At 46.0% G+C, this 24,712-nt stretch overlaps 1 protein-coding gene across 2 annotated transcripts in view; it reads right to left on the reverse strand.

The window, feature by feature from the left end:
* VPS53 (VPS53 subunit of GARP complex) overlaps nucleotides 1–22,979 on the reverse strand; it is a 72,760-nt gene extending 49,781 nt beyond the window's left edge. Inside the window, exons 1-7 of one of the 2 annotated variants that reach the window (XM_087883458.1) lie at nucleotides 22,722–22,979; nucleotides 18,195–18,275; nucleotides 11,715–11,764; nucleotides 7,377–7,443; nucleotides 4,776–4,862; nucleotides 3,467–3,582; nucleotides 1,357–1,476 (exon numbers count right to left, since the gene is read on the reverse strand). In XM_087883458.1, coding sequence (XP_087739584.1) covers nucleotides 1,357–1,476; nucleotides 3,467–3,582; nucleotides 4,776–4,862; nucleotides 7,377–7,443; nucleotides 11,715–11,764; nucleotides 18,195–18,275; nucleotides 22,722–22,805 — 605 coding nt within the window. In that variant the 5' untranslated portion in view covers nucleotides 22,806–22,979. The remainder of the gene's footprint in view (nucleotides 1–1,356; nucleotides 1,477–3,466; nucleotides 3,583–4,775; nucleotides 4,863–7,376; nucleotides 7,444–11,714; nucleotides 11,765–18,194; nucleotides 18,276–22,721) is intronic. The other variant, XM_087883459.1, reaches the window with a different exon arrangement.
* Nucleotides 22,980–24,712: the final 1,733 nt, after the last annotated feature.

A 24,712-nucleotide genomic window follows, 5' to 3' on the forward strand; every position in this document is an offset into this window, starting at 1 on the left:
TAACTCCACTGAAATTTAGGTCGGTTAATTAAATACCATTGATGTAGCTCCCTGCCTTTCTCCATGCATTTGATAATTGTCTTTATGGAAGCATGTCAGGACAGCCCTGCCAAGGTCTATCTTGGTCTATTGTCTTGTGGTTCACCAGATGCTCTTGGGAGGGTCCCGTGCTTGAGATACAGACTTACTCCCCCACCCCGGCACCGCTCCCTTTTTAACAGTTGCTATTCCTGAGCCAGGTAACAACCCCAACACTTCAAAGACGCAGCCCTTAATAGATCTGTCCTCCATAACTTCTTCCAATTTCCTTTCCAAACCATAACCATTAGCAGATACCACCATGTCCTGTCACAGTACTATAGATATCAATGCTAGGTCTTGACGAAGTATTGAAGAAAGCTCAAGCAGTAGAACTTTAGATCTAAAGAGGAGGACTGAGAGGTCCTGGGTGCTCTCCGAGCTTGGTTGTTTTCTTGCAGACATTTCATGACCCAACTAGGTAACATCATCAAGTCTGGAAAGGAGTGGAGCTTGTAGAATGAAAAAGGAGGAGGAGGAGGAGGAGGAGGAGGAGGAGAAAGAGAAGGAGAAAGAGGAGGACCGAGAGGTTTTTGGTGCTCTCCGAGTTTGGTTGTTTTCTTGCAGACGTTTCATGACCCAACTAGGTAACATCATCAAGTCTGAAAAGGAGTGGAGCTTGTGGAATGAAAAGGGAGGAGAAGGAGGAAGAGAAGGAGAAGAAAGAGGAGAAGGAAAAAGAGAAAGAGAAAGAGGAGGACTGTGGGGTCCTTGGTGCTCTCTGAGTTTGGTTGTTTTCTTGCAGACGTTTCATGAACCAACTAGGTAACACCATCAAGTCTGGAAAGGAGTGGAGCTTGTAGAATGAAAAAGGAGGAGGAGGAAGAGAAGGAGAAGAAAGAGGAGAAGGAGAAAGAGAAAGAGGAGGACTGAGAGGTCCTGGGTGCTCTCCGAGCTTGGTTGTTTTCTTGCAGACGTTTCGTGACCCAACTAGGTAACATCATCAAGTCTGGAAAGGAGTGGAGCTTGTGGAATGAAAAGGGAGGAGGAGGAGGAGGAAGAGAAGGAGAAGGAGAAAGAGGAGGACTGAGAGGTTCTTGGTGCTCTCCGAGCTTGGTTGTTTCGTGACCCAACTAGGTAACATCATCACGTCTGGAAAGGAGTGGAGCTTGTAGAATGAAAAGTGGGGGGGGGAGGAGGAGGAGGAGGAGGAGGAGGAGGAGGAGGAGGAGGAAGAAAACAACCAAGCTCCAAGAGCACCAAGGAGCCCACCATAAAATTCAGCTCGTGCAAGAGTCCGCCTTACTCCCCTGGCTGCACCTGGGAGACTGTACTTACCTTTCGGAAAGCTGACGGATCTGCGGGATCCCCATATATTTGTTGAAATGTTCCAGCACGTTGACAACACCTTGTAGAAGGTTAGCAAGCTCTCCATACTGCCTTCTCCTGGTCATAGCCCTAAGATGGCAGAAAAAGAAGAGACACGAGTGAGGCTGGTGCCAATGATTTTCTCGTGGAGCTTCGTTCTTTCACTGTGCTCAAATCACACACAGGGTCCCCGCAAGAGACAAAATCACTAACAACCTAACCCCATGAAACTCCAGAGTCCTGTACCGTCGGTATGACTCCCAAGAAAACTTTCAAAAAAAAATATACAGGTACTCCTCAAAATTTCTTGTTATTTGAACTCTTCCCATCATCTTCATTTAACGACTCCATAATCCCTTGCAGGGTGGAGTCTGGGCAACTGAATGGAGCCGGCAGTGTGTTTTCATGGCCGGATGCCCTTCCCTGTTGCCAATGCGGAGTTTTGTTCGGCAGATATATTCTCATTGTGCCCAGAGAGAGAGAAATATCTGCCTCTACCTAGGATCGAACTCAGAACCTCCGCGTTGTGAGGTGAGAGCTCCACCACTAGGCCACCGCACCACTCCGTTTGAACTCTTCCTATACAATGGTATAAGGATTCCTGCTTTGGTTAGGGGGCTGGACTAGATGACCTCCAAGGTTGCTTCCTGTCCTAGGATTCTTTGATCTTGCTAAGCAAGGCAGAAGTGGGTTTTTGACTTGAATTTTGCCCTACTTTAAGGATCTTTTTTGGCCACAGTTGTTTAGCAAATCAACTCCCGTCGTTAAGTGAACCCTGAGGTCACTAAGCGAATCTGGCTTCCCCCATTGATTTTGCTTGTCGGAAGCCAGCTGGGAAAGTCACAAAAGGTGATCAAATGATCCCGGGACACTGCAACTGTCATAACTATTGTGCATACCAGTTGTCAAACATCTGATTTTTGCTCCCATCATAAGCATTGTTTTATTGTAACTTTCGACAGTCACTAAATGAATGGTTGCAAGCCAAAGAATACCCGTGTGAAATTATTTTGAAATTTATTTTGGAAATACGGAAAACGAGGGCCGTTTTATCACACTTGATAGACTTTGTAAAAAAAAAACCCTTAAAAAATCTGGGTTCAAATGTAAGTAGTCTTCGACTTATAACCACAACTAAGCCTGAAGTTGCTGCTAAGCGAGACAGTTGTTAAGTGAACTTTACCCCATATCTATTTCTGTGACATTGCTTACCACCGTTGTTAAATAAATCTGGCTTTCCCATTGACTTTCTTTGCCAGGACGTCGCAAAAAAGCAATAATCTGATTCCGGGATCAAAGCATCCGTCATAAATATGAGTCAGTTCCCCAGCGTCTGAATTTTGATCCCGTGACCATGGGGATACTGCAATGGTCGTAAGTGTGAAAAACGGTCATAAGTCACTTTTTTTCAGTGCTGTGGTATCTTTGAAAGGTTGTAAGTCAAGGACCACTTTTATACATGGGGAATATAAAGAATTTTAAAATTCAGGTAGTCCTCGACCTACGACCACAACTGAGCCCAGAATTTATGTTGCTACATTAAGTGAGTTTTGCCCCATTTTACGACGGTTTTTTTTGCCACATTTTTTTTAAGAGAATCACTGCCGTTGTTAAGTTAGTATCCTGGTTGTTAAGTGAATCCGGCTTCCCCATTGGGACTTTGCTAGTCAGAAGGTCGTAAAAAGGGGATCACGTGATCCCGGGACACGCTGACCGAGATAAATATGAATCAGCTGTCAAACATTTGTAAGTAAATCACATGACCTTGGGGAATGCTGCAAAGGTTGTTAAGCGTGAAAAAAAAAATGGCCGCGGCTCCCTTTTTTCCCAGTGCCGTTGTAACTTTGAACGGTCACTAAATGAACCGTTGTAAATCGAGGACCAGCTGTACAATATTCAATTGAAACTGGGGTTTTTTTTCTTTGCTGGGATAATGGACCGACTATTAGAAAAAACTTGTGGACGATTGCTTTTCCGCGTATGGTTAAGTGCAGCAAGACTATTCTACAGGTAGTCCTCGACTTACGACGGATCACTTCGCCACCCTTAAAAAGTGACGACGGATCCCAGATCCACTTACTCCAGGGAATCCACTCCCCCGGCTAACATGTGGAGGTGATTCAGCGTTGTGATGGAGGTGGTCAGGTGGCGTTTGGCGTGGTCCAGCTGCTTGATGTCCCGGGTGATCTCTTTAACCTAGGAGAAGATGGAAGCAGAGGATTCAAGAGACAGGAACAGCCTCTGGCAATCCCCAAAATAAGGGAAGGGGGACTTCAGAGATCATCTAGCTAGCCCAACCCCCCCTCCCCAAGTTATATGCTGGGGTGGAAGTACAGTAGAAGAGGCATTTAGCTCCTGTTTTCTCAGAAGTGTTGATGTTCCGAGAAATCTGAGCGCCATCAAACTCACCCTGGACTTCAGTGAAATAAATCATATGAGCATGAAACACTGCCTACGGTTTGTTATTCCTTTACTCCTTCTTTCCTCCCTCCCTCCCCTCCATTATCCCTTTTTTCCTTTATCTCATCTTCCTCCTTTCCTTCCTTTTTTCCTCTTTTTTTCCCTACCCTTCCCCAACTCCCTTTCCCTTCATTCCTTGTCCTGTCCTTCCCTCTCCCTTCCTTTTTTCCTTCCTTCCTCCCTTTTTCTCTCAATTTTCCTTCCTTCTCTTAACCCTTCATCCTTCCCTTCTTTTCCTTCCTTCCTTCCTCCCTCCCTCTATTCTCCTATCCCTCCCTCCTTCCCTCCTGTTTTCACCATTCTCCCTTCCTCCTTTCTCTCATCTCCTTCTTTCCTTCCTCCCTTCTTTTCCTTTTTCCCTTCTCTTCTCTTCCTTCCGCTCCCTCCTTGCCTCTCTCAATTTTCTCTTCCTTTCTTCTCCTGCCCTTCCTCCTTTCCTCTTTTTTCCTTTCTTCCTCCTTCCCTCCCTCCATTCTGTTATCCCTTCCTTCCTTCTCCTATCCCTCCCTCTTTCCCTCCTGTTTTCACATTCTCCCTTCCTCCCTTCTCTCATCTCCTTCTTTCCTTCCTTCCTCTCTTCTTTTTTCCTTTCTTCCTTCCTCTTCCTTCCTTCCCCTCCCTCCCTCTCCTTCCCTCACTTCCTGCCTCTCTCAATTTTTTCTTTTCCTTTTCCTATCCCTTCCTCCTTTCCTTTTTTTCTTCTCTCCTCCCTCCATTCTCTTTCCTTCTATCCTTCCCTCCTTTCACCATTCTACCTTCCTTCTTTCTATCATTTCCTTCCTTCCCTTCCTTCCTTCTTTCCCTCCTTCCTTCCTTCCTTCCTTCACTCACTCGCTTGCTTGCACAGATTCCTAAGCAACAAAAAACATTCATACAGCAGCCAAGAGTCTCACTCTGTAAGTATCAAGAAGAAACAATAAAGGACTCACCATCTGCTCTGATTTTTCTGCTTTATCCTTAATGTCTTTAATCTTGCCAAAGAGCTGCTGGATGGCTTTTTGGGCCTCCTCAAGAGCCTGGAGAAAGATTGGGGGGGGGGGGGAAGAGGAGAGAAACATATTGAAACACCGAGGACCCCACCAATTCAATCCACACGAACATCTCATCCTCTTGATGGGTACCAAGAATTCAAGGTGGTCAGGCCAGGATGGGCCATGCAAGGAATTTCCTGAGTCAAGGAATGGGAATTTAGAAGGGGGAGGGGGCGTGTTTGCATCTCTGCATTCTTCCTTTATCACAGGAGTGGAGAATCTGGACTCTTTTATGATTTGTGGACTCCAACTCCCAGAATTCCCCAGCCAGCCATGCTTTAAGATGGGTGGACTCCAACTCCCAGAATTCCCCAGCCAGCCATGCTTTAAGATGGATGGACTCCGACTCCCAGAATCCCCCAGCCAGCCTGCTTTAAGATGGGTGGACTTCCACTCCCAGAATTCCCCAGCCAGCCATGCTTTAAGATGGGTGGACTTCCACTCCCAGAATTCCCCAGCCAGCCATGCTTTAAGATGGATGGACTTCCACTCCCAGAATCCCCCAGCCAGCCTGCTTTAAGATGGGTGGACTTCCACTCCCAGAATTCCCCAGCCAGCCATGCTTTAAGATGGATGGACTCCAACTCCCAGAATCCCCCAGCCAGCCTGCTTTAAGATGGGTGGACTTCCACTCCCAGAATCCCCCAGCCAGCCATGCTTTAAGATGGGTGGACTCCAACTCCCAAAATCCCCCAGCCAGCATGCTTTAAGGAATGTGGAAGTCCACCCAGCTTAAAGCATGCTGGCCTGGGAATTCTGGGAGTTGAAGTCCAACCCTCTTAAAACAGCCTAGGTTTTTGAGAAACACCGGATTACGGTATTCAAATAATTCACTGAGAAACCAAGAGCCAACCTATATTCCGAGCAAAAAAACTCCCTCAATTCCCTCAAGGCTCCGTCAACATAAATCCGAGTGCCCCCCCACCCCCACCCCGGATCCCTTTCCCAGAATTCCTCCACTCCATCACAGCTGCAGGGTATCGTGGGAGATAGAGAGGCCAGGGCTTGGAACCAGCTGCCAGCATGCCATCACAACGCACGGAGGGATAATTTTCCCTCTGGATAATTTTCCATCTGAATGGAAGTGAAATGCTAACCGGGGAGGGTTTTTTGAAAGGGGGGGGGGAACACCCTCAGCTGCACAAGCTACAAATGCTGGCCCAGCCAACTGCAGCTGTAAGGGGATCCGTTTCCCCAGCTCCTGCCAAGGCGTCAGACGCGGCCGCCGTCTGGAACGGCGGAGGAAAGCCGACATGACGCCCCGTTCTGGAATGCTATTCCGCTAATATCTCCTCGCTGGGAAGGGGCCATGAGACACGCAGGTTGGGGAAATTCTCTTTTTTTTTTTCCCCCCCCCTCTCCCAGTGTCGTCTGCAAATTTTGTGCAAGCTGAGACAGAGTCCGCCCTGACCCCCCCCAAAAACAGAATAAAATAATAGGTAAAGGTTCCCCTCGCACATATGCGCTAGTCGTTCCCGACTCTAGGGGGCGGTGCTCATCTCCGTTTCAAAGCCGAAGAGCCAGCGCTGTCCGAAGACGTCTCCGTGGTCATGCGGCCGGCATGACTCAACGCCAAAGGCGCACGGAACGCTCTTCCCTTCCCACTAAAGGTGGTCCCTATTTTCCTACTTGCATTTTTTTCCGTGCTTTCGAACCTCTAGGTTGGCAGAAGTTGGGACAAGGAACGGGAGCTCACCCCGTTATGCGGCACTAGGGATTCGAACCGCTGAACTGCCGACCTTTCGATCGACAAGCTTAGCGTCTTAGCTGCTGAACCACCGCGTCCCGGAATAAAATAGCGAATGCAAAAAAAAAGAGGGGGGGAAAGAAACACATTGAAAGCAGCAAGAAGGAGAAACTATTCGGACTTACAGGTAGTCCTCAACTTATAACAATTCATTTAGCGACCGTTCTAAATGATAACAGCACTGAAAAGAGTGAATTTGACGTTTCAACGGTATTGGAAAAAAGTTTTTCACGCGGAAAACCTTTTGCAGCATCCCCGGCGGTCACATGATCAAAAGTCAGATGCTTGGCAACTGACTCGTATTTATGACGGTTGCAGAACACTGCCCCGGGGTCACGTGATCCCCTTTTGCGACCTTCTGACAAGCAAAATCAATGGGGAAGCCGGATTCACATAACAATCGTGTTGTTAACAACCCTGGTGGTCCACTTAACAGCTGTGGCAAGAAAGGTCGTAAAATGGGGGCAAAATTCACTTGACAACTGTCTCGCTTGGCAACAAAGAATTTGGGCTCGGTTGTGGGCATAAGTCGAGGACTAACTGTACATGGTGGGTGGAACTCTGAATTGCATTGTCACATTTTCTTATTAAGTAATATTTTATCTGCTTCAACTACAATTTGAGGTTTCAGAGATGATGTACAGGAAAGATATACCCGAAGACCTTGCTGTAACTAAGGATTGTGGACAGAGTAGATCAAAAGAGACAAATCATCATTATATCTTTTATTTCACACAGAGATGGGAGCGTACCTCACGGCCATCTTGCCCCACGTTGGTCTGGGCTCTCACCACTGTCCGAATATTATCATCCAATCGTCTGGAAGGGGAAAAATATATATATAAAAAGAGTAAAAATAATTCAAACAAATCAATTTTTTTTTTTTGGCAAAAGAGATTGCTGAGATATTCTCAAATCTAATAAAGACGCCGAGACATTTCAAGCTTTGAGATAAATATAGTCCTTGGCAATCCACTTTTATGATTGGAGGTTTACCTCCAGAAGCCTGAGTTAATTAGAAAAGGAAAATTGGAATAATCTCTTGACGATGTCAAGTAATCATACTCTGTTGGTGAAATCACCAGAGGCAATAAACCAGTGTTTGTCAACTTTAAAATGTGTGGACCAACACCCAGAATTCCCCAGCCTGCATGCTTTAAGAGGGGTGGACTTCCACTCCCAGAATTCCCCAGCCAGAAATCTTTAAGATGGGTGGACTTCCACTCCCAGAATTCCCCAGCCAGCATGCTTTAAGAGGGGTGGGCTTCCACTCCCAGAATTCCCCAGCCAGCATGCTTTAAGAGGGGTGGACTTCCACTCCCAGAATCCCCCAGCCAGCTTGTTTTAAGAGGGGTGGCCTTCAACTCCCAGAATCCCCCAGCCAGCATGCTTTAAGAGGGGTGGACTTCCACTCCCAGAATCCCCCAGCCAGCATGCTTTAAGAGGGGTGGACTTCAACTCCCAGAATTCCCCAGCCAGCCTGCTTTAAGAGGGGTGGACTTCCACTCCCAGAATCCCCCAGCCAGCATGCTTTAAGAGGGGTGGACTTCAACTCCCAGAATTCCCCAGCCAGCATGCTTTAAGATGGATGGACTTCCACTCCCAGAATCCCCCAGCCAGCATGCTTTAAGAGGGGTGGACTTCCACTCCCAGAATTCCCCAGCCAGAAATCTTTAAGAGGGGTGGACTTCCACTCCCAGAATTCCCCAGCCAGCATGCTTTAAGATGGGTGGACTTCCACTCCCAGAATCCCCCAGCCAGCATGCTTTAAGAGGGGTGGACTTCCACTCCCAGAATTCCCCAGCCAGAAATCTTTAAGAGGGGTGGACTTCCACTCCCAGAATTCCCCAGCCAGCATGCTTTAAGATGGGTGGACTTCCACTCCCAGAATCCCCCAGCCAGCATGCTTTAAGAGGGGTGGACTTCAACTCCCAGAATTCCCCAGCCAGCATGCTTTAAGATGGATGGACTTCCACTCCCAGAATCCCCCAGCCAGCATGCTTTAAGAGGGGTGGACTTCCACTCCCAGAATTCCCCAGCCAGAAATCTTTAAGAGGGGAGGACTTCCACTCCCAGAATCCCCCAGCCAGCATGCTTTAAGAGGGGTGGACTTCCACTCCCAGAATCCCCCAGCCAGCATGCTTTAAGAGGGGTGGACTTCAACTCCCAGAATTCCCCAGCCAGCCTGCTTTAAGAGGGGTGGACTTCCACTCCCAGAATCCCCCAGCCAGCATGCTTTAAGAGGGGTGGACTTCAACTCCCAGAATTCCCCAGCCAGCATGCTTTAAGATGGATGGACTTCCACTCCCAGAATCCCCCAGCCAGCATGCTTTAAGAGGGGTGGACTTCCACTCCCAGAATTCCCCAGCCAGAAATCTTTAAGAGGGGTGGACTTCCACTCCCAGAATTCCCCAGCCAGCCTGCTTTAAGAGGGGTGGACTTCCACTCCCAGAATTCCCCAGCCAGAAATCTTTAAGATGGGTGGACTTCAACTCCCAGAATTCCCCAGCCAGCATGCTTTAAGAGGGGTGGACTTCCACTCCCAGAATCCCCCAGCCAGCATGCTTTAAGAGGGGTGGACTTCAACTCCCAGAATTCCCCAGCCAGCCTGCTTTAAGAGGGGTGGACTTCCACTCCCAGAATCCCCCAGCCAGCATGCTTTAAGAGGGGTGGACTTCAACTCCCAGAATTCCCCAGCCAGCATGCTTTAAGATGGATGGACTTCCACTCCCAGAATCCCCCAGCCAGCATGCTTTAAGAGGGGTGGACTTCCACTCCCAGAATTCCCCAGCCAGAAATCTTTAAGAGGGGTGGACTTCCACTCCCAGAATTCCCCAGCCAGCCTGCTTTAAGAGGGGTGGACTTCCACTCCCAGAATTCCCCAGCCAGAAATCTTTAAGAGGGGTGGACTTCCACTCCCAGAATTCCCCAGCCAGCCTGCTTTAAGAGGGGTGGACTTCCACTCCCAGAATTCCCCAGCCAGAAATCTTTAAGAGGGGTGGACTTCCACTCCCAGAATTCCCCAGCCAGCCTGCTTTAAGAGGGGTGGACTTCCACTCCCAGAATTCCCCAGCCAGAAATCTTTAAGAGGGGTGGACTTCCACTCCCAGAATTCCCCAGCCAGCCTGCTTTAAGAGGGGTGGACTTCCACTCCCAGAATTCCCCAGCCAGCATGCTTTAAGAGGGGTGGACTTCAACTCCCAGAATTCCCCAGCCAGAAATCTTTAAGATGGGTGGACTTCAACTCCCAGAATTCCCCAGCCAGAAATCTTTAAGATGGGTGGACTTCCACTCCCAGAATCCCCCAGCCAGCATGCTTTAAGAGGGGTGGACTTCAACTCCCAGAATTCCCCAGCCAGAAATCTTTAAGATGGGTGGACTTCAACTCCCAGAATCCCCCAGCCAGCATGCTTTAAGAGGGGTGGACTTCAACTCCCAGAATCCCCCAGCCAGCAATCTTTAAGATAGGTAGTTAGACTCCCAGAATCCCCCATCCAGCAATGCTTTAAGAGGGGTGGACTTCCACTCCCAGAATCCCCCAGCCAGCAATCTTTAAGATGGGTGGACTTCAACTCCCAGAATTCCCCAGCCAGAAATCTTTAAGATGGGTGGACTTCCACTCCCAGAATCCCCCAGCCAGCATGCTTTAAGAGGGGTGGACTTCAACTCCCAGAATTCCCCAGCCAGCATGCTTTAAGATGGATGGACTTCCACTCCCAGAATCCCCCAGCCAGCATGCTTTAAGAGGGGTGGACTTCCACTCCCAGAATTCCCCAGCCAGAAATCTTTAAGAGGGGTGGACTTCCACTCCCAGAATTCCCCAGCCAGCCTGCTTTAAGAGGGGTGGACTTCCACTCCCAGAATTCCCCAGCCAGAAATCTTTAAGAGGGGTGGACTTCCACTCCCAGAATTCCCCAGCCAGCCTGCTTTAAGAGGGGTGGACTTCCACTCCCAGAATTCCCCAGCCAGAAATCTTTAAGAGGGGTGGACTTCCACTCCCAGAATTCCCCAGCCAGCCTGCTTTAAGAGGGGTGGACTTCCACTCCCAGAATTCCCCAGCCAGAAATCTTTAAGAGGGGTGGACTTCCACTCCCAGAATTCCCCAGCCAGCCTGCTTTAAGAGGGGTGGACTTCCACTCCCAGAATTCCCCAGCCAGCATGCTTTAAGAGGGGTGGACTTCAACTCCCAGAATTCCCCAGCCAGAAATCTTTAAGATGGGTGGACTTCAACTCCCAGAATTCCCCAGCCAGAAATCTTTAAGATGGGTGGACTTCCACTCCCAGAATCCCCCAGCCAGCATGCTTTAAGAGGGGTGGACTTCAACTCCCAGAATTCCCCAGCCAGAAATCTTTAAGATGGGTGGACTTCAACTCCCAGAATCCCCCAGCCAGCATGCTTTAAGAGGGGTGGACTTCAACTCCCAGAATCCCCCAGCCAGCAATCTTTAAGATAGGTAGTTAGACTCCCAGAATCCCCCATCCAGCAATGCTTTAAGAGGGGTGGACTTCCACTCCCAGAATTCCCCAGCCAGCAATCTTTAAGATAGGTAGTTAGACTCCCAGAATCCCCCATCCAGCAATGCTTTAAGAGGGGTGGACTTCCACTCCCAGAATCCCCCAGCCAGCAATCTTTAAGATAGGTAGTTAGACTCCCAGAATTCCCCAGCCAGCCTGCATTAAAATGGGTGGACTTCTATGCCCATAATTTTCCAGCCAGCATGCGGAGGGGTGAACTCCGATTCCCAGAATTCCCTTGTCAGCATGCTTTAGGTTCGAAGGATTTCCAATCCCAGAATCCCCTAGTCAGCCTGCTTGAAGTTTTCAACACCCATAATTCCCCAGCCAGTATTCTTTAAATATGAGTGGGCTTCTACTACCAGAATTCCATAGCTAGCATGTTTTAAGGTGGCTGGAATTCAAATCCCAGAATTCCCCAGGCAAGCAGCTGGCTAGGGAATGCTGGGAATTGAAGTCCATACATCTGCATGGTTGCCAAGGTTGAGAATCCCTTGTACAAATGTTCCTTTTTAAGGAATAAAAAAATTGTTGCCGTCTCTCTTAGAAGAGAAAGCAAACCCACCTTCGCTTACCTTATTTTCAATCTGATTTTGTTCACTACGTCATCAATGTTGGCCAAAGACTGTTAAGAGAAAAATCAGGACGTCATCTTTTCATTATGCACCATCGGCTGAATCAGTTCCCCAATCGACATTCCTCAAACATATTCATCATAAATTGTTAATTGTTCTAACTGACAGAAAATTTCACCTTAGTTCTAGGTTGCTTCTCTCCTTGATTATTTTCTAAGAAGCAACGGATGGAAACTGATCAAGAGGAGAAGCAACCTGGAACTAAGGAGAAATTTCCTGACAGTGAGGACAATTAACCAGTGGAACAGCTTGCCACCAGAAGTTGTGAATGCGCCAACACTGGAAGTTTTTAAGAGGAGATTGGACAACCATTTGTCTGAAGTGGTGTAGGGTTTCCTGCCGAAGCAGGGGGTTGGACTAGAAGACCTCCAAGGTCCCTTCCAACTCTGTTATTCTGTTACTCTGAAATATTTACTAATCCATTTTACATTTTACAGGGCAGGACAAGAAGCAACGGGTGGAAACTAATCAAAGAGAGAAGCAACTTAGAACTAAGGAGAAATTTCCTGACAGTGAGAACAATTCATCAGTGGAACTCCTTGCCTCTAGAAGTTATAAATGCTCCAAAACTGGAAGTTTTTAAGATGATGTTGGATAATATCTGATATAGGGTTTCCTGCCTAAGCAGGGGGTTGGACTAGAAGACCTCCAAGGTCCCTTCCAACTCTGTTATTCTATTCTATTCTATTCTTACAGAGCTTGGAAGCAGCTCCAATTAACCAACTCCAAGCAGCCTTCTCTCCCCCAAACCATTCTTGGGTTCAAAACTAGATAAACAATGAAAAGTAAGGTAGGATATTTTTATTGGGGATTTTACCAGAAACATATAATAGAGAAGTGCAATATTTAATTGTGAACGTTTTAACAGCGACTAGAATCGTATTTGCTAAAAATTGGAAAGGAGAGGAGTTACCTACTGAGGATGAGATTATTAAGAAGATTATGGGATGTGCTGAAATGAGTAAATTGACATTTGAAATTAGAGAACAGGAAGATAAACAATATTATTTGATATGGGATTTGTTTTATCAATGGATAGATAATAAATCATGGAATTGAAGTATGAAATTATGGGGTTGATGTAAAGATAAAACATCTGATGTTTTTTTTTTCTATAAAAGATATAAACTTGGTATTTTAGAAATGGATTTATGCACAAGAGAATATGAACCGTTCGACTCATTGTCTGTAATTGTTTGGAATGATGATTGTTTTATGTTTTGTTTTTGTTTTAAAATAAAAAAAAATTCTCAGAAAAGTAAGGTAGTCCTTGACTTACAACCCCAATTTAGGCTCAAATTTCGGTTGCTAAGCGAGTTTTGCCCCATTCTACGACCCTTCTTGCCACCGTTGTTAAAGAAATCACTGCAATTATTATGTCAGTAACCAGGCTGTTAAGTGAATCTGATTTCCACACTGACTTGGCTTGTCAGAAGGTCGCAAAAGTGGATAATGTGACTCCAGGGACACTGCAACCGTCATAAAAACGAGTCAGTTGCCAAGTGTCTGAACATTGATGACATGATTATGTGCAATGGTCATAAGTGTCAGAACCGGTCATAAGTTGTTTTTTTTTTCCAAGGCTGTTGTAAGTTCAAATGGTCGCAAAGTCAAGGATTGCCTGTATAAGCCAGCTGGGCTTTTAAAAATAACTTTTGCTTTCTTTATTGCGGGTTAGCCCAACATTTCTGTTGCTAAGCAAGACAAGTGAATTTTGCCCCCATTTTACAACCTTTCTTGCCACGGTTGTTAAGTGAATCACTGCAGTTAGCCACAGGGTTATTCAATGAATCTGGCTTCCCGATTGACTTTACAGGTATAAGTGCTATTGCTTGGAAGGGAAGGAAGGAAAGAAGGAAGGAAGGAAGGAAGGAAGGAAGGTGGGAGGGAGGGAGGGAAGGAAGGAAGGAAGGAAAGAAGGAAGGAGGGAGGGAAGGAAGGAGGGAGGAAGGAAGAAAGGCGGGAGGGAAGGAAGGAAGGAAGGAAGGAAGGAAGGAAGGAGGGAGAGAGGGAGGGAAGGAAGGAAGAAGGGAGGGAGGGAGGGAAGGAAGGAAGGAAGGAAGGAGGGAGGGAGGGAGGGAGGGAGGGAAGGAAGGAAGGAAGGAAGGAAGGAAGGAGAAGGAAAGAATGAAGCTGTGGTAGTGCAATGGTTAGAATGCAGTATTGCAGGCTAAACTCTGCCCACAGCCAGGAAGTTCGATCCTGACAGGCTCAAGGTTGACTCAGCCTTCCGTCCTTCCGAAGTGAGTAAAATGAGGAGCCAGATTGTTGGGGGGGCAAGAGGCTGACTCTGTAAACTGATTAGAGAGGGCTGTAAAAGCACTGGGAAGCGGTATATAAGTCTAAATGCTGTTCGAATCAGGGGTGGGTTCTAAGGGTTTTTTTACCACCGGTTCTGTGGGCGTGGCTTATATTATGGGCGTGGTTTGATGGTCATGTGACAATTCTTTAGGATTTAGCAGAGGTACTGGTCTACCAGGCTTTTAACTGCTTGCAGAGCTGTACCGGTCTACCCATTTATTTTTGCAGGCACCGGTCTACCACCAAACTGCCTTTTACCACTGATCAGCTGTACGGCGGCTCTTTGAAGCCCCGCGGCAAGAATTTAAACAGGTTTTTTTCCTTCTAGCCAATCAGCTGGGACTCAGGAGGCAGCAATAGATTGGGGGGGGGCAAATAAAAGGTAAGAATAACATAAGGGGGCGGGGCAGGCCCAGCTCCCAAACAAAGAGAACCGGTTCGGTGACATCATATCGTCACCGCTACCGGGTCAGCAGAACCGGACCAAACCGGGAGGAACCCACCACTGGTTCGAATGATCAATAAAATGGTTGTAGGTCATGGACTATCTCCACACAGGAATCTAGTCAACTAACGATCAGCACCAAATTGGGTCAACAGAGTTGAAGAGGGGTTGAACTTGGACCATTTGTGGGAACGTAACAATTCCAGGCTAATCCCTCTCTTGACTCCGCTCCTTCTACAAGAAGTGACAGTTCCAGTATTGTGCCTTTAGGTGCCCTGGTGGTTGAAATGCAGCTTTGCAGGCCAACTCTGCCCACTGCCAGCAGTTCGATCCTGATTGGTTCACTCAGCCTTCCATCCTTCTGAGGTCGGTAAAATAAGGACCCAGTTTGTTGGGGGAAAGAGACTGACGCTTTAATTTACTCAGTGAGTACTGTAAAGCACTATGGGGCGGTATGTGAGTTTAAATGACCGGGAGGATTTTCCATCAGGTTCGCCTGATTCGCCAGTTGCGTCCCTTTCTGGATCGGGACTCATTACGCACGGTCACTCATGCCCTCATCGCCTCCCACCTGGACTATTGTAACGCTCTCTACATGGGGCTCCCCTTGAGGAGCATCCGGAGGCTCCAACTGGCGCTGAGTGCGGCCGCGCGGGTGGTAATGGGAGTGACATGGCGCTTCCATGTAACACCCCTCCTGTGCAACCTGCACTGGCTCCTGGTGGTCTTCCGGGTGCGCTTCAAGGTTTTGGTTACCACCTTTAAAGCGCTCCATGGCTCAGTACCTGGGTACTTGCGGGACCGCCTACTACCACCAATAGCCTCCCACTGGCCGGTACGCTCCCATAGAGAGGGGCTCCTCCAGGTGCCGTTGGCCAAACAATGTCGACTGGCGGCCCCCAGGGGGAGGGCCTTCTCTGTGGGGGCACCTACAATCTGGAACGAGCTCCCCCCGGAGATACGGAGGATCCCGGATCTGCGCACCTTCCGCCGAGCTCTAAAGACCTTTTTATTTCACCAGGCGGGCCTGGCCTAACTTTCTCCCTCTTTCTAAACAATTTTTAAACAATTTTAATATTTTAATATTTTCAATATCTTTTAATTTTCAAAGTTTAAATCTGTGTTAAATTGATTGAGGTTTTAATCTGTCTGGGCCAAATTATTTAATTCGATTTTAGTTCTGTTTTTTAAATTTTGTATGTATGTATTTTATTGTTGGCTGTTCACCGCCCTGAGTCCTTCGGGAGAAGGGCGGTATACAAATTAAATAAAAGTAAAAGTAAAATAAAAGTAAGTGCTATTGCTACTAAACAAACACTAATTAGCCAAAGACTATTTGTACTTTCTGATGGGCGTCATTTGCAGCCTCCGAATTGCACTAATAAAGGCAACCCGACTTTCTGGTTTTTCTTTGACAACGTTTAGCTTCTCATCCAAGAAGCTTCTTCAGCTCTGACTGGCTGGAGAGGAAGTGAAGGGTTTATACTCCTTGCAGGCAGCTGGTCATTTGCATCCTTTTAGAGAGTCGTTGAGGACACTTGGAGGTTTGTCTGTGTCTTCAGGGACACCTGAGTGGTGCAAATAGGTGGGGAGCCTTCTTGGAAGTGCTGAAAGGATTGTGGTTTTTTTTTTTTTTTAATTTTGATTTATATGCCGCCCTTCTCCGGAGACTCAGGGCGGCTTACAATGCGCTAAGCAATAGCCTTCATACTTTTGTATATATTTATACAAAGTCAGCTTATTGCCCCCACAAACTGGGTCCTCATTTCACCTACCTTAGAAAGGATGGAAGGCTGAGTCGACCTTGAGCCTTGGAGAGATTCGATCCAGCAGTAATTGCAGGCAGCTGTGTTAATAACAGGGTGCTTAGACCACTGTACTATCTCTGTACTCCACACTGTACTCCACTGTGTTGGAGACTGGAGATAGATGATGTGGTATCCCTCCCCTTTTGTTGAAAGAGGGCTGTTCAATTTGGACATAGATGGCCTCTTTGACCCCTCTTTCAAACCAGCAGTCTTCTCTGTTAGGAAATGGCTATTTGTCTAACTAGTTGGTCAGGCAATATATAAACCAACCAACAATGCATGTTTGCAGTCAAAAAGGTATTATATTGCTTTAAGACTGTATTGCATCATCCTGTATCCTGATTGGCTAAGCTCTGTACTTAAGGGAAGTCTGAATTATGGCTTGTGTGGACACTACACCATTTTCCCTGCTTATTTGCTGTAACTCTCTACCTCATGATCACTGTTTGATCATAGCTACATGTTGCTCTCTACTATTTATTGAATGTTTTGATATTGAACTTGTTTCTGTTTTGAAACTCAAGAAGAACTGTTTTATTGTGTATGACTACAACTGGTAAGAAGACTTTGTACTTTAAATATTGCTTAACGCATTGTAAGCCGCCCTGAGTCTCCGTAGAAGGGCGGCATATAAATCAAATTAATATATATATATATATATCCCTGGATTGATCTTTTAACTCTTGTCTTATCTGTGTATGACTTGGATTGTTTTTGGACTTTGCTTTACTTTTTCCTAAAAGTAAAAGACTACCACAACTCAGTGTGTTTGTATGTTAACTGTGATTGTTCACAACCACTCCTAGTCGCTTTCATGCGTATACTCAAAGGATACTCTGCTCAATAACCCACAACATCAGTTATGAGCCAAGAATATCCTCAACACTCTCTGTCCAAAATGTGGACTTTGCTGTCTTCAAAAGAGTGGCCTTTGTCTTTTAAACGGAGTGCTGAATATTGTCCTGATGGGTTTGTTCTCCTACGTTAGTCTTCATGACTTGCTAAAAGGATGCAAATGACCAACTGTCTGCAAGGAGTATAAATCCTTCCATTCCCCACCATCCGGTCAGAGCTGAAGAAGCTGCTTGGATGAGAAGAGAAACGTCTTCAAAGAAAAACCAGGAAAGTCCAGTTGCCTCTTGAGAAAAGCACCTTTGGGACAACCATGTCCTGGGTGACTGAGAATCTCCATAGACAAAAGAATATGGGGCTCTACATGGGGCTCCCCTTGAAAAGCACCCGGAGGCTCCAACCGGTCCAGAATGTAGCCGCGCGGGTGATTATGGGCGCAGCTCGTTGCGCCCATGTAACACCTCTCCTACGCGAGCTGCACTGGCTCCCGGTGGTCTTCCGGGTGCTTCCATGGCTTAGGACCTGGGTACCTACGAGACCGTCTTTTGCCACCAATAGCCTCCCACCGACCAGTTCGTTCTCACAGGGAGGGACTACTCAGGGTACCGTCAGTCAAATTATGCCGACTGGCGACTCCCAGGGGGAGGGCCTTCTCTGTGAGGGCTCCAACCCTTTGGAATGAACTGCCCCCGGAGATACGGAATATCCCTGATCTCCGTGCTTTCCGTCATGCCCTCAAGACCCTGATGTTCCAACAGGCGGGGCTAAACATATGAACATGTGAATGTTTTAAAATGTTATCTAATTTTAGGTTCTATTTAATTGGGCCAAACTATGTTATAATAATAATTTTAATTAGCAATGTTATGATGTTTTGTGTATCTATATTTTTCTTGACTGTACACCGCCTTGAGTCCTACGGGAGAAAGGCGGTATAGAAATATAATAAATAAATAAATATGAAAATGAATCAAAATCACATGAATATCATACAGCAGCGTAGATTCAACTCACTTGCTCGGTTGGAAAAAGAGTATTGATGTATTCCACTGCGTTGAAATCGGCCCTGTCCAGCGGATCTTGGCTGGGAAATACCTAACAATCAAGGAAAGAAGAAAAGTTACTAAATGAATGGCGGGTACCGCCATTGCAAACATTAAATCACACAGATTCTACAATTTAAGACGTTTAGCATCATTATATTTTGAATATTGTAATTTTTTTCGTGCATGTATCTTGGATTTATGTTAATGTAGTTGCTTGGTATTGTTTGTTAAAATCTAATAAATATGGGGCAGGGGTGGGTTCTAAATTTTTTTTACTACCGCTTCTGTGGGCATGGCTTATTTTGTGGGCGTGGCTTGGTGGGGGGATAATGTGACTGGGTGGGCGTGGTCAACTTTTTTTTTTTTTTTTTACTTTTAAAAGCATTTTTTCTACAACCTTAAGAGGTTGCAGAAAAAAATGCTTTGAAAAGCCTCTCTGCCAATCAGGCAACTCAGCTGGGATTGTCAGAGGCTTTTCAAAGCATTTTTGTTACCACCTCTTCGGCTGGAGAGGTTGCAGAAAAAAATGCTTTGAAAAGCTTCTGACGATCCCAGCTGAGCTGCGGGATCATCAGAGGCTTTTTTTTTTACTTTTAAAAGCATTTTTTCTACAACCTTAAGAGGGCGCAGAAAAAAATGCTTTGAAAAGCCTCTCTGCCGATCAGGCAACTCAGCTCGGATCATCAGAGGCTTTTCAAAGCATTTTTTTACCACCTCTTCGGCTGAAGAGGTTGCAGAAAACAATGCTTTGAAAAGCCTCTGACGATCCCAGCTGAGCCGCGGGATCATGAGACGCTCTTTTTTTTTTTTACTTTTAAAAGCATTTTTTCGGCCGAAGAAGTTGCAGAAAAAAATGCTTTTAAAAGTTTAAAAAAAAGAAAAAAAGCCTCTGATGAGGTGGGCGGAATAAGCGAGCGGCGACCGGGCCGGGGACCGGTTCGGGGATGTGGCCAGCCAATGTTATTACCAGTTCTTGGAACTACTACAAATTTTTACTACCGGTTCTTGCGAACAGGGAACAACCCACCATTGATATGGGGGCGCTTTGTGCTCTCTGAGCTTCATTGTTTTCTTGCAGACATTTCATGACCCAACTAACTATCATCATCAGTGCTAGAGGGGGCTGACAAGGCAAGCTACTAGTATACAAAGAGACAGCATGCCTGGTTGGGGAATTCTGGGAGTTGTAGTCCACATGATTTCAAATGGCCAAGGTTAAGAAACACGTACATAAGACTGATAAGAGATCACATACGGATTTTAATTTTTTTTTGCTTTATATAACTCCTCTGTGACTTGGTTAAAAGTAAATTTAAGTTGTCACTGTGTTTTTTAAATTGTTTACTGCTATATCTGACAAACATATCAACATTTTACATTTCAAAGTTTCCTTGCCTAAGTTCCTTTGAGTTCCTGAACCCGCGACCTGCTTTCCATAAAAATGGAACGGTGTGAATTGAACTAACGTTATCATTATCATCTATCTATCATCTATCTATCATCTCTATCGATCTACAAAAACTAAAGAACTTATAGTTGACTTCAGGAGGAAGAGAGATGTACATTTACCATTGTACATAAATGGTGAGGAGGTGGAGAGGGTGCGTAGTTTTAAATTTTGGGGCATTTATATCTCGAAGGACCTCTCATGGACGATGAATGCTAACATGCTTGTGAAGAAGGCACAGAAGAGGCTGTACTTCCCGAGAATGCTCAGGAAGATAAATCTATCTCAGCATCTACTTCTGAGCTACTATCACAGCACCATTGAGAGAGTCCTGACATACGGCATTCTTGCATGGTATGGGAGCAGCTCTGTAGCAGACAAAAAAGCTCTACAGAGAATCATTAAAACTGCCCAGAATATCATCGGACTCCAGTTACCAGCCCTGGACGACATCTTCGCATCTTGCTGTTTGAGGAAGTTGCACAACATTCTCAGAGACTCTTTCCATCCTCCTTACAATCTTTTTGGACTGTTGCCTTCTGGCAGAAGATACAGAATGATTAAAACTCAGACCACATGTCTTCTGAATAGTTTTTATCCCAGAGCTATAATTGCACTCAACCATGAACTAAAGGGCCACCATCAGTGAGCTGTTGGACAGCATTACTTGGTCTGTTGCAGGGTGGATTTGATTTAAATCGAGTTGATTTAAATCATAATTTAAATCATGATTTAAATCCCTAGTAAAAAGGCTTGATTTAAATCAACTCGATTTAAATCATAATTTTTAAAGAGCAGCTGTCATCTCTGCTACTCCTTTGACCCACTGTTGACTCACCGATAGTCCCAGTGTTGCAGAATATACAGCTACATAACTGAGCTCCATTTCATGCTGAATAAACTAAATTATTTATGTATCTTAAATAGAAAACTATCTTACGATAGATTTTTACCCCAAAAGTTTTTTATTAAAATAAATTCGATAAAAATAAAAAAAATCTGATTTTTTTTTTAAAAAATCATTGATTTTTATCCACCCTGGCCTGTTGTGTGGATGTTTGGGTGGTTTAGGGGTGGGAAATTGTGGTGGGTGGGAGTGTGTTTGGGGATTGTTATGTGTGTTGGACCTGGTCTTTGGGTGTTAAGTGAATTTCGTTGTATGGGTACACTGTGTATACACGTACAATGACAATAAAGTTGTTATTATTATTGTTGTTGTTGTTGTTATATCGATCGATCAGCTAATACAATCCTATAAACAGAAGCACAGAATCAAAATCATTTGAAGTATTAGCACCGCTTTATAAAGCCTTAGTAAGGCCACACCTGGAATACTGCAGCCAGTTTTGGTCACCACATTACCACAAAGATGTTGAGACTTTGGAAACTTTGATATATATATCAATCAGAATAGAGCTGGAAGGGACCTTTGAGGTCTTCTAGTCCAGACCTCTGCTCAAGCATATATATGTATTTTTCTTCAACCAGGTTTTTCCTACGTAAACCACGTTTCTCAAATTGCAGCCATAGCTCCGTGAAATCACATCCACTATCCTAGGCTTCTTCAGACAGCAAGCATGCATTTTCCTGCCTATTGGGAGACTAATATAGATCTATTTCCTTCCGTCGGGACCTTAAGACTTGGCTGTTCAAGCAAATAGGCTGACTCTGATTTGGGTTTTATTATTTATTATTTATTAGTTAATTTGGTTTAAAAATGGGATTTTGTTGTCCATGTTTTTAACTTGTGTTCGCCGCCCTGAGTCCTTCTGGAGAAGGGCGGCATATAAATACATGCAATAAATAAATAAATAAAATATTTCGGGCTGATTGGTCCTCATCAGTTAGCCACACGCTTACCGTATGTTCCCTCCCCGTAGAGGCGAAGTATTTGCTTTCTTCTCTTGATGAGGACCAATCAGTCCGAAATAGAGCTATATTAGTCTCCCAATAGGCAGCAAAATGCATGCTTGCTGTCTGAAGAAGCCTAGGATAGTGGATGTGATTTCACTGAGCTATGGCTGCAATCTGAGAAACGTGGTTTAACGTAGGAAAAACCCGGTTGAAGAAAAATACATACCAAAAAAAAAAACCTACGAAAAGAGAAGAAAACTCTCTCTCTCTCTCTCTCCCTCTCTCTCTCTATATATATATATATATATGTATGTATGTATGTATGTATGTATGTATGTAGGTCTTTGGTTATTTGGGTTTTCTCCCACGTAAAATTGGAGGTGTCTTGGCAATGTTTCGACGAAGTCTCATTCGTCTCATTCATCATCTTCAGGCTGGTGTTCTCGGCTTCGTGCTTCTAGGAGCAATGTGTGTGATCGCAGCTGTTTCTTCCTTTTAACTGCCAGTTTTGTGTGTGATCAGAAACAGCTGCGATCTGTGATCAGAAACAGTGTGTGAGCAGAAACAGCTGCGATCACACACATTGCTCCTAGAAGCACGAAGCCGAGAACACCAGCCTGAAGATGACGAATGAGACTTCGTCGAAACGTCGCCAAGACACTTCCAATTTTACGTGGGAGAAGACCCGAATAACCAAAGACCTACATATGTATCTTGCTCAGTAGGGATGGAAAATGATACCTAATCCATTAAGCTTTTTGGGGTGCTGCCCCCCCCCATTTTGTCCCCCTACAGGCATCCAGACCACCCACCCACCCATTTTATCTCATCTGGAGGACCCCTATGGATACCCCAGCCTTCCCCTGGACTCCTGATACAATCCCACCTCCAAAGGGACCCCCAACCCAACTCCATCTGGCTGTGGCTGCTGGGACCTGGAGTCCAAAGCTCCTGAGCAGCCCCCAAATCCCATGGGGTCCCTGTCCCCTTATTATGGGTCCCTTGCCTAAAGAGAATGCCCCCCCAATAAGCCCCCCCCTTAAATATGGACCCTCTAAGCAGCCCCCTGACCCCCCTCAGTCACCCCCCCACCCTTCCCTCTCCCAACGGTTTAAATTAGCATATTAAGGCTCCGCCCTCACCCAAGCCACGCCCCTCTCGCCCTCCCGGCCACGCCCCTCGCCCCCCTTTCACCTGCTCGATGGCCAGCTGCACCTCCGGAGCCAGCTGCAAGGCGGCTTCCAGCTCGTCGGCCAAATCCAGCTCCTCGTCCTCCATCCCGGCTTCCTTTCCCCGCACAGCGGCGGCGGCGGCGGAGAAGGAGAAGGAGGAGGCGCGGCTTCCGGGTAGAGCGGCATTCTGGGATGCTGGAGGACCCGGCCCACGGCGCACGCGCGGCTCGCGGAACGGAGCGCAGCCAATGAGCGCCGCGAGCGGCGGAGGGCCACGCCCTCTCTCAAGGTTCCTGTCTGGAGAAAGTGGGAGCCGCTAGGTGGCGCTGACGCCGCGTTCTGGTTTTGTTGTTGAGTTTTGAGGTTTTTTTTAAAAAAATTGATTAAAACTTTTAAAGTCTCTGGCCCCAGTGCCTCTGAGCAAGTACAGAGGGCTTTCTGCTTAAGGAGTGCAGGGGAAAAAAAAAAAAAGCAAAGTACTGTATTGTAAGCGGACCAGAGTTACTTTGCATAGTGACAGACAGTTAGCATAAACATTGAATTAATCAATCAATTAATAACTACCGGTATTTAATAAAAATAAATTTAAAATAAATTAAAAGCACAGTCGAATCTAGAAAGAGTGCAGAGAAGAGCAACAAGGATGGTTAGGAGACTGGAGAGTAAAACATAACAAAGAACGGTTGCAGGTATGTCTAGTTTAATGAAAAGAAAAGAAAGACGAAGGGTGATATGATAACAATGTTCCAATATCCAAAGGGCTGCCACAAAGAAGAAATAATTAGAAATAAATTAACAGAGTTGGAAGGGACCTTGTAGGTCATCTAGTCCAACCCCCCGCCCAAGCAGGAGACCCTGCACCATTTCCAACAAACAGCAGTCTAATCTCTTCTTGAAAACCTCCAGTGATGAAGCTCCCACAACTTCCGAAGGCAACTTCTGTTCCATGGGTTGATTTTATTTATTTATTTATTGGTTCGATTTATATGCCGGCCTTCTCCGGAGACTCAGGGCTGCTTACAATGCATTAACAATAGCCTTCATACTTTTGTATATACCTGCTTAGTAGGGCTTTCGGGCCCCCCTAAGCGGTGTTCTTTTTTTAATACAAAGTCAGCTTATTGCCCCCACAATCCGGGTCCTCGTTTTACCTACCTCGGAAGGATGGAAGGCTGAGTCAACCTTGAGCCTGGTGAGATTTGAACTCGCAGTAATTGCAGGCAGCTGGCAGCTAAGTGCTACTTAACAGCACTTTAGTCTGCTGCGCCACCAAGGCTCCTTGGTGATTGCTCTCACTGTCAGAAAATTTCTCCTTATTTCCAGGTCGAATCTCTCCTTGATCCGTTTCCATCCATTATTCCTTGTCTGGCCTTCAGAGGTGCCTTGCAAAATAGCTTGACCCCCTTCCTCCTCTCTGCGGCAGCCCCTCAAATATTGGAAGATGCTCTCCTGTCTCCCCTGGTCCTTCTCTTCCCTAGACTAGCCAGGCCCAGTTCCTGCAACCATTCGTCGTATGTTTTAGCCTCCGGTCCCCTAATCATCCTGGTTGCTCTTCTCTGCACTCTTTCTAGAGTCTCAATATCTTGTTTATAGTGTGGTGACCAAAACTGGATGCAGTACTCTAGGTGTAGCCTTACTAAGGCTTTATAGAGGAGATTGACTTATTCTCTAATAGGCATCAGAAGGGAGAACAAGAAGCGATGGATGGAAACCAATCAAGGAGAGAAGCAACCTAGAACTAAGGAGGAATTTCCTGACAGTGAGAACTATTTTTTTTATTATTATTATTATTTGATTTATATGCCGCCCTTCTCCGGAAACTATTAATCAGTGTAATAGCTTTCCTCCAGAAGTTGTGAATGCTCCAACATTGGAGAGTTTTAAGAAGAGATTGGACAACCATGTGTCTAAAGAGTCTCCTGCTTAAGTAGGGGGTTGGACTAGAAGACTAGTGGCTGTGGCTTCCGGCGTCCCGGTATAGTCAGCTGGTACCATCACTGACAATTGGGGATG

Source organism: Pantherophis guttatus, chromosome 1 (genome assembly GCF_059756535.1).
Source record: "Pantherophis guttatus breed Tessera chromosome 1, ASM5975653v1, whole genome shotgun sequence".
Lineage (NCBI taxonomy): Eukaryota > Metazoa > Chordata > Lepidosauria > Squamata > Colubridae > Pantherophis > Pantherophis guttatus.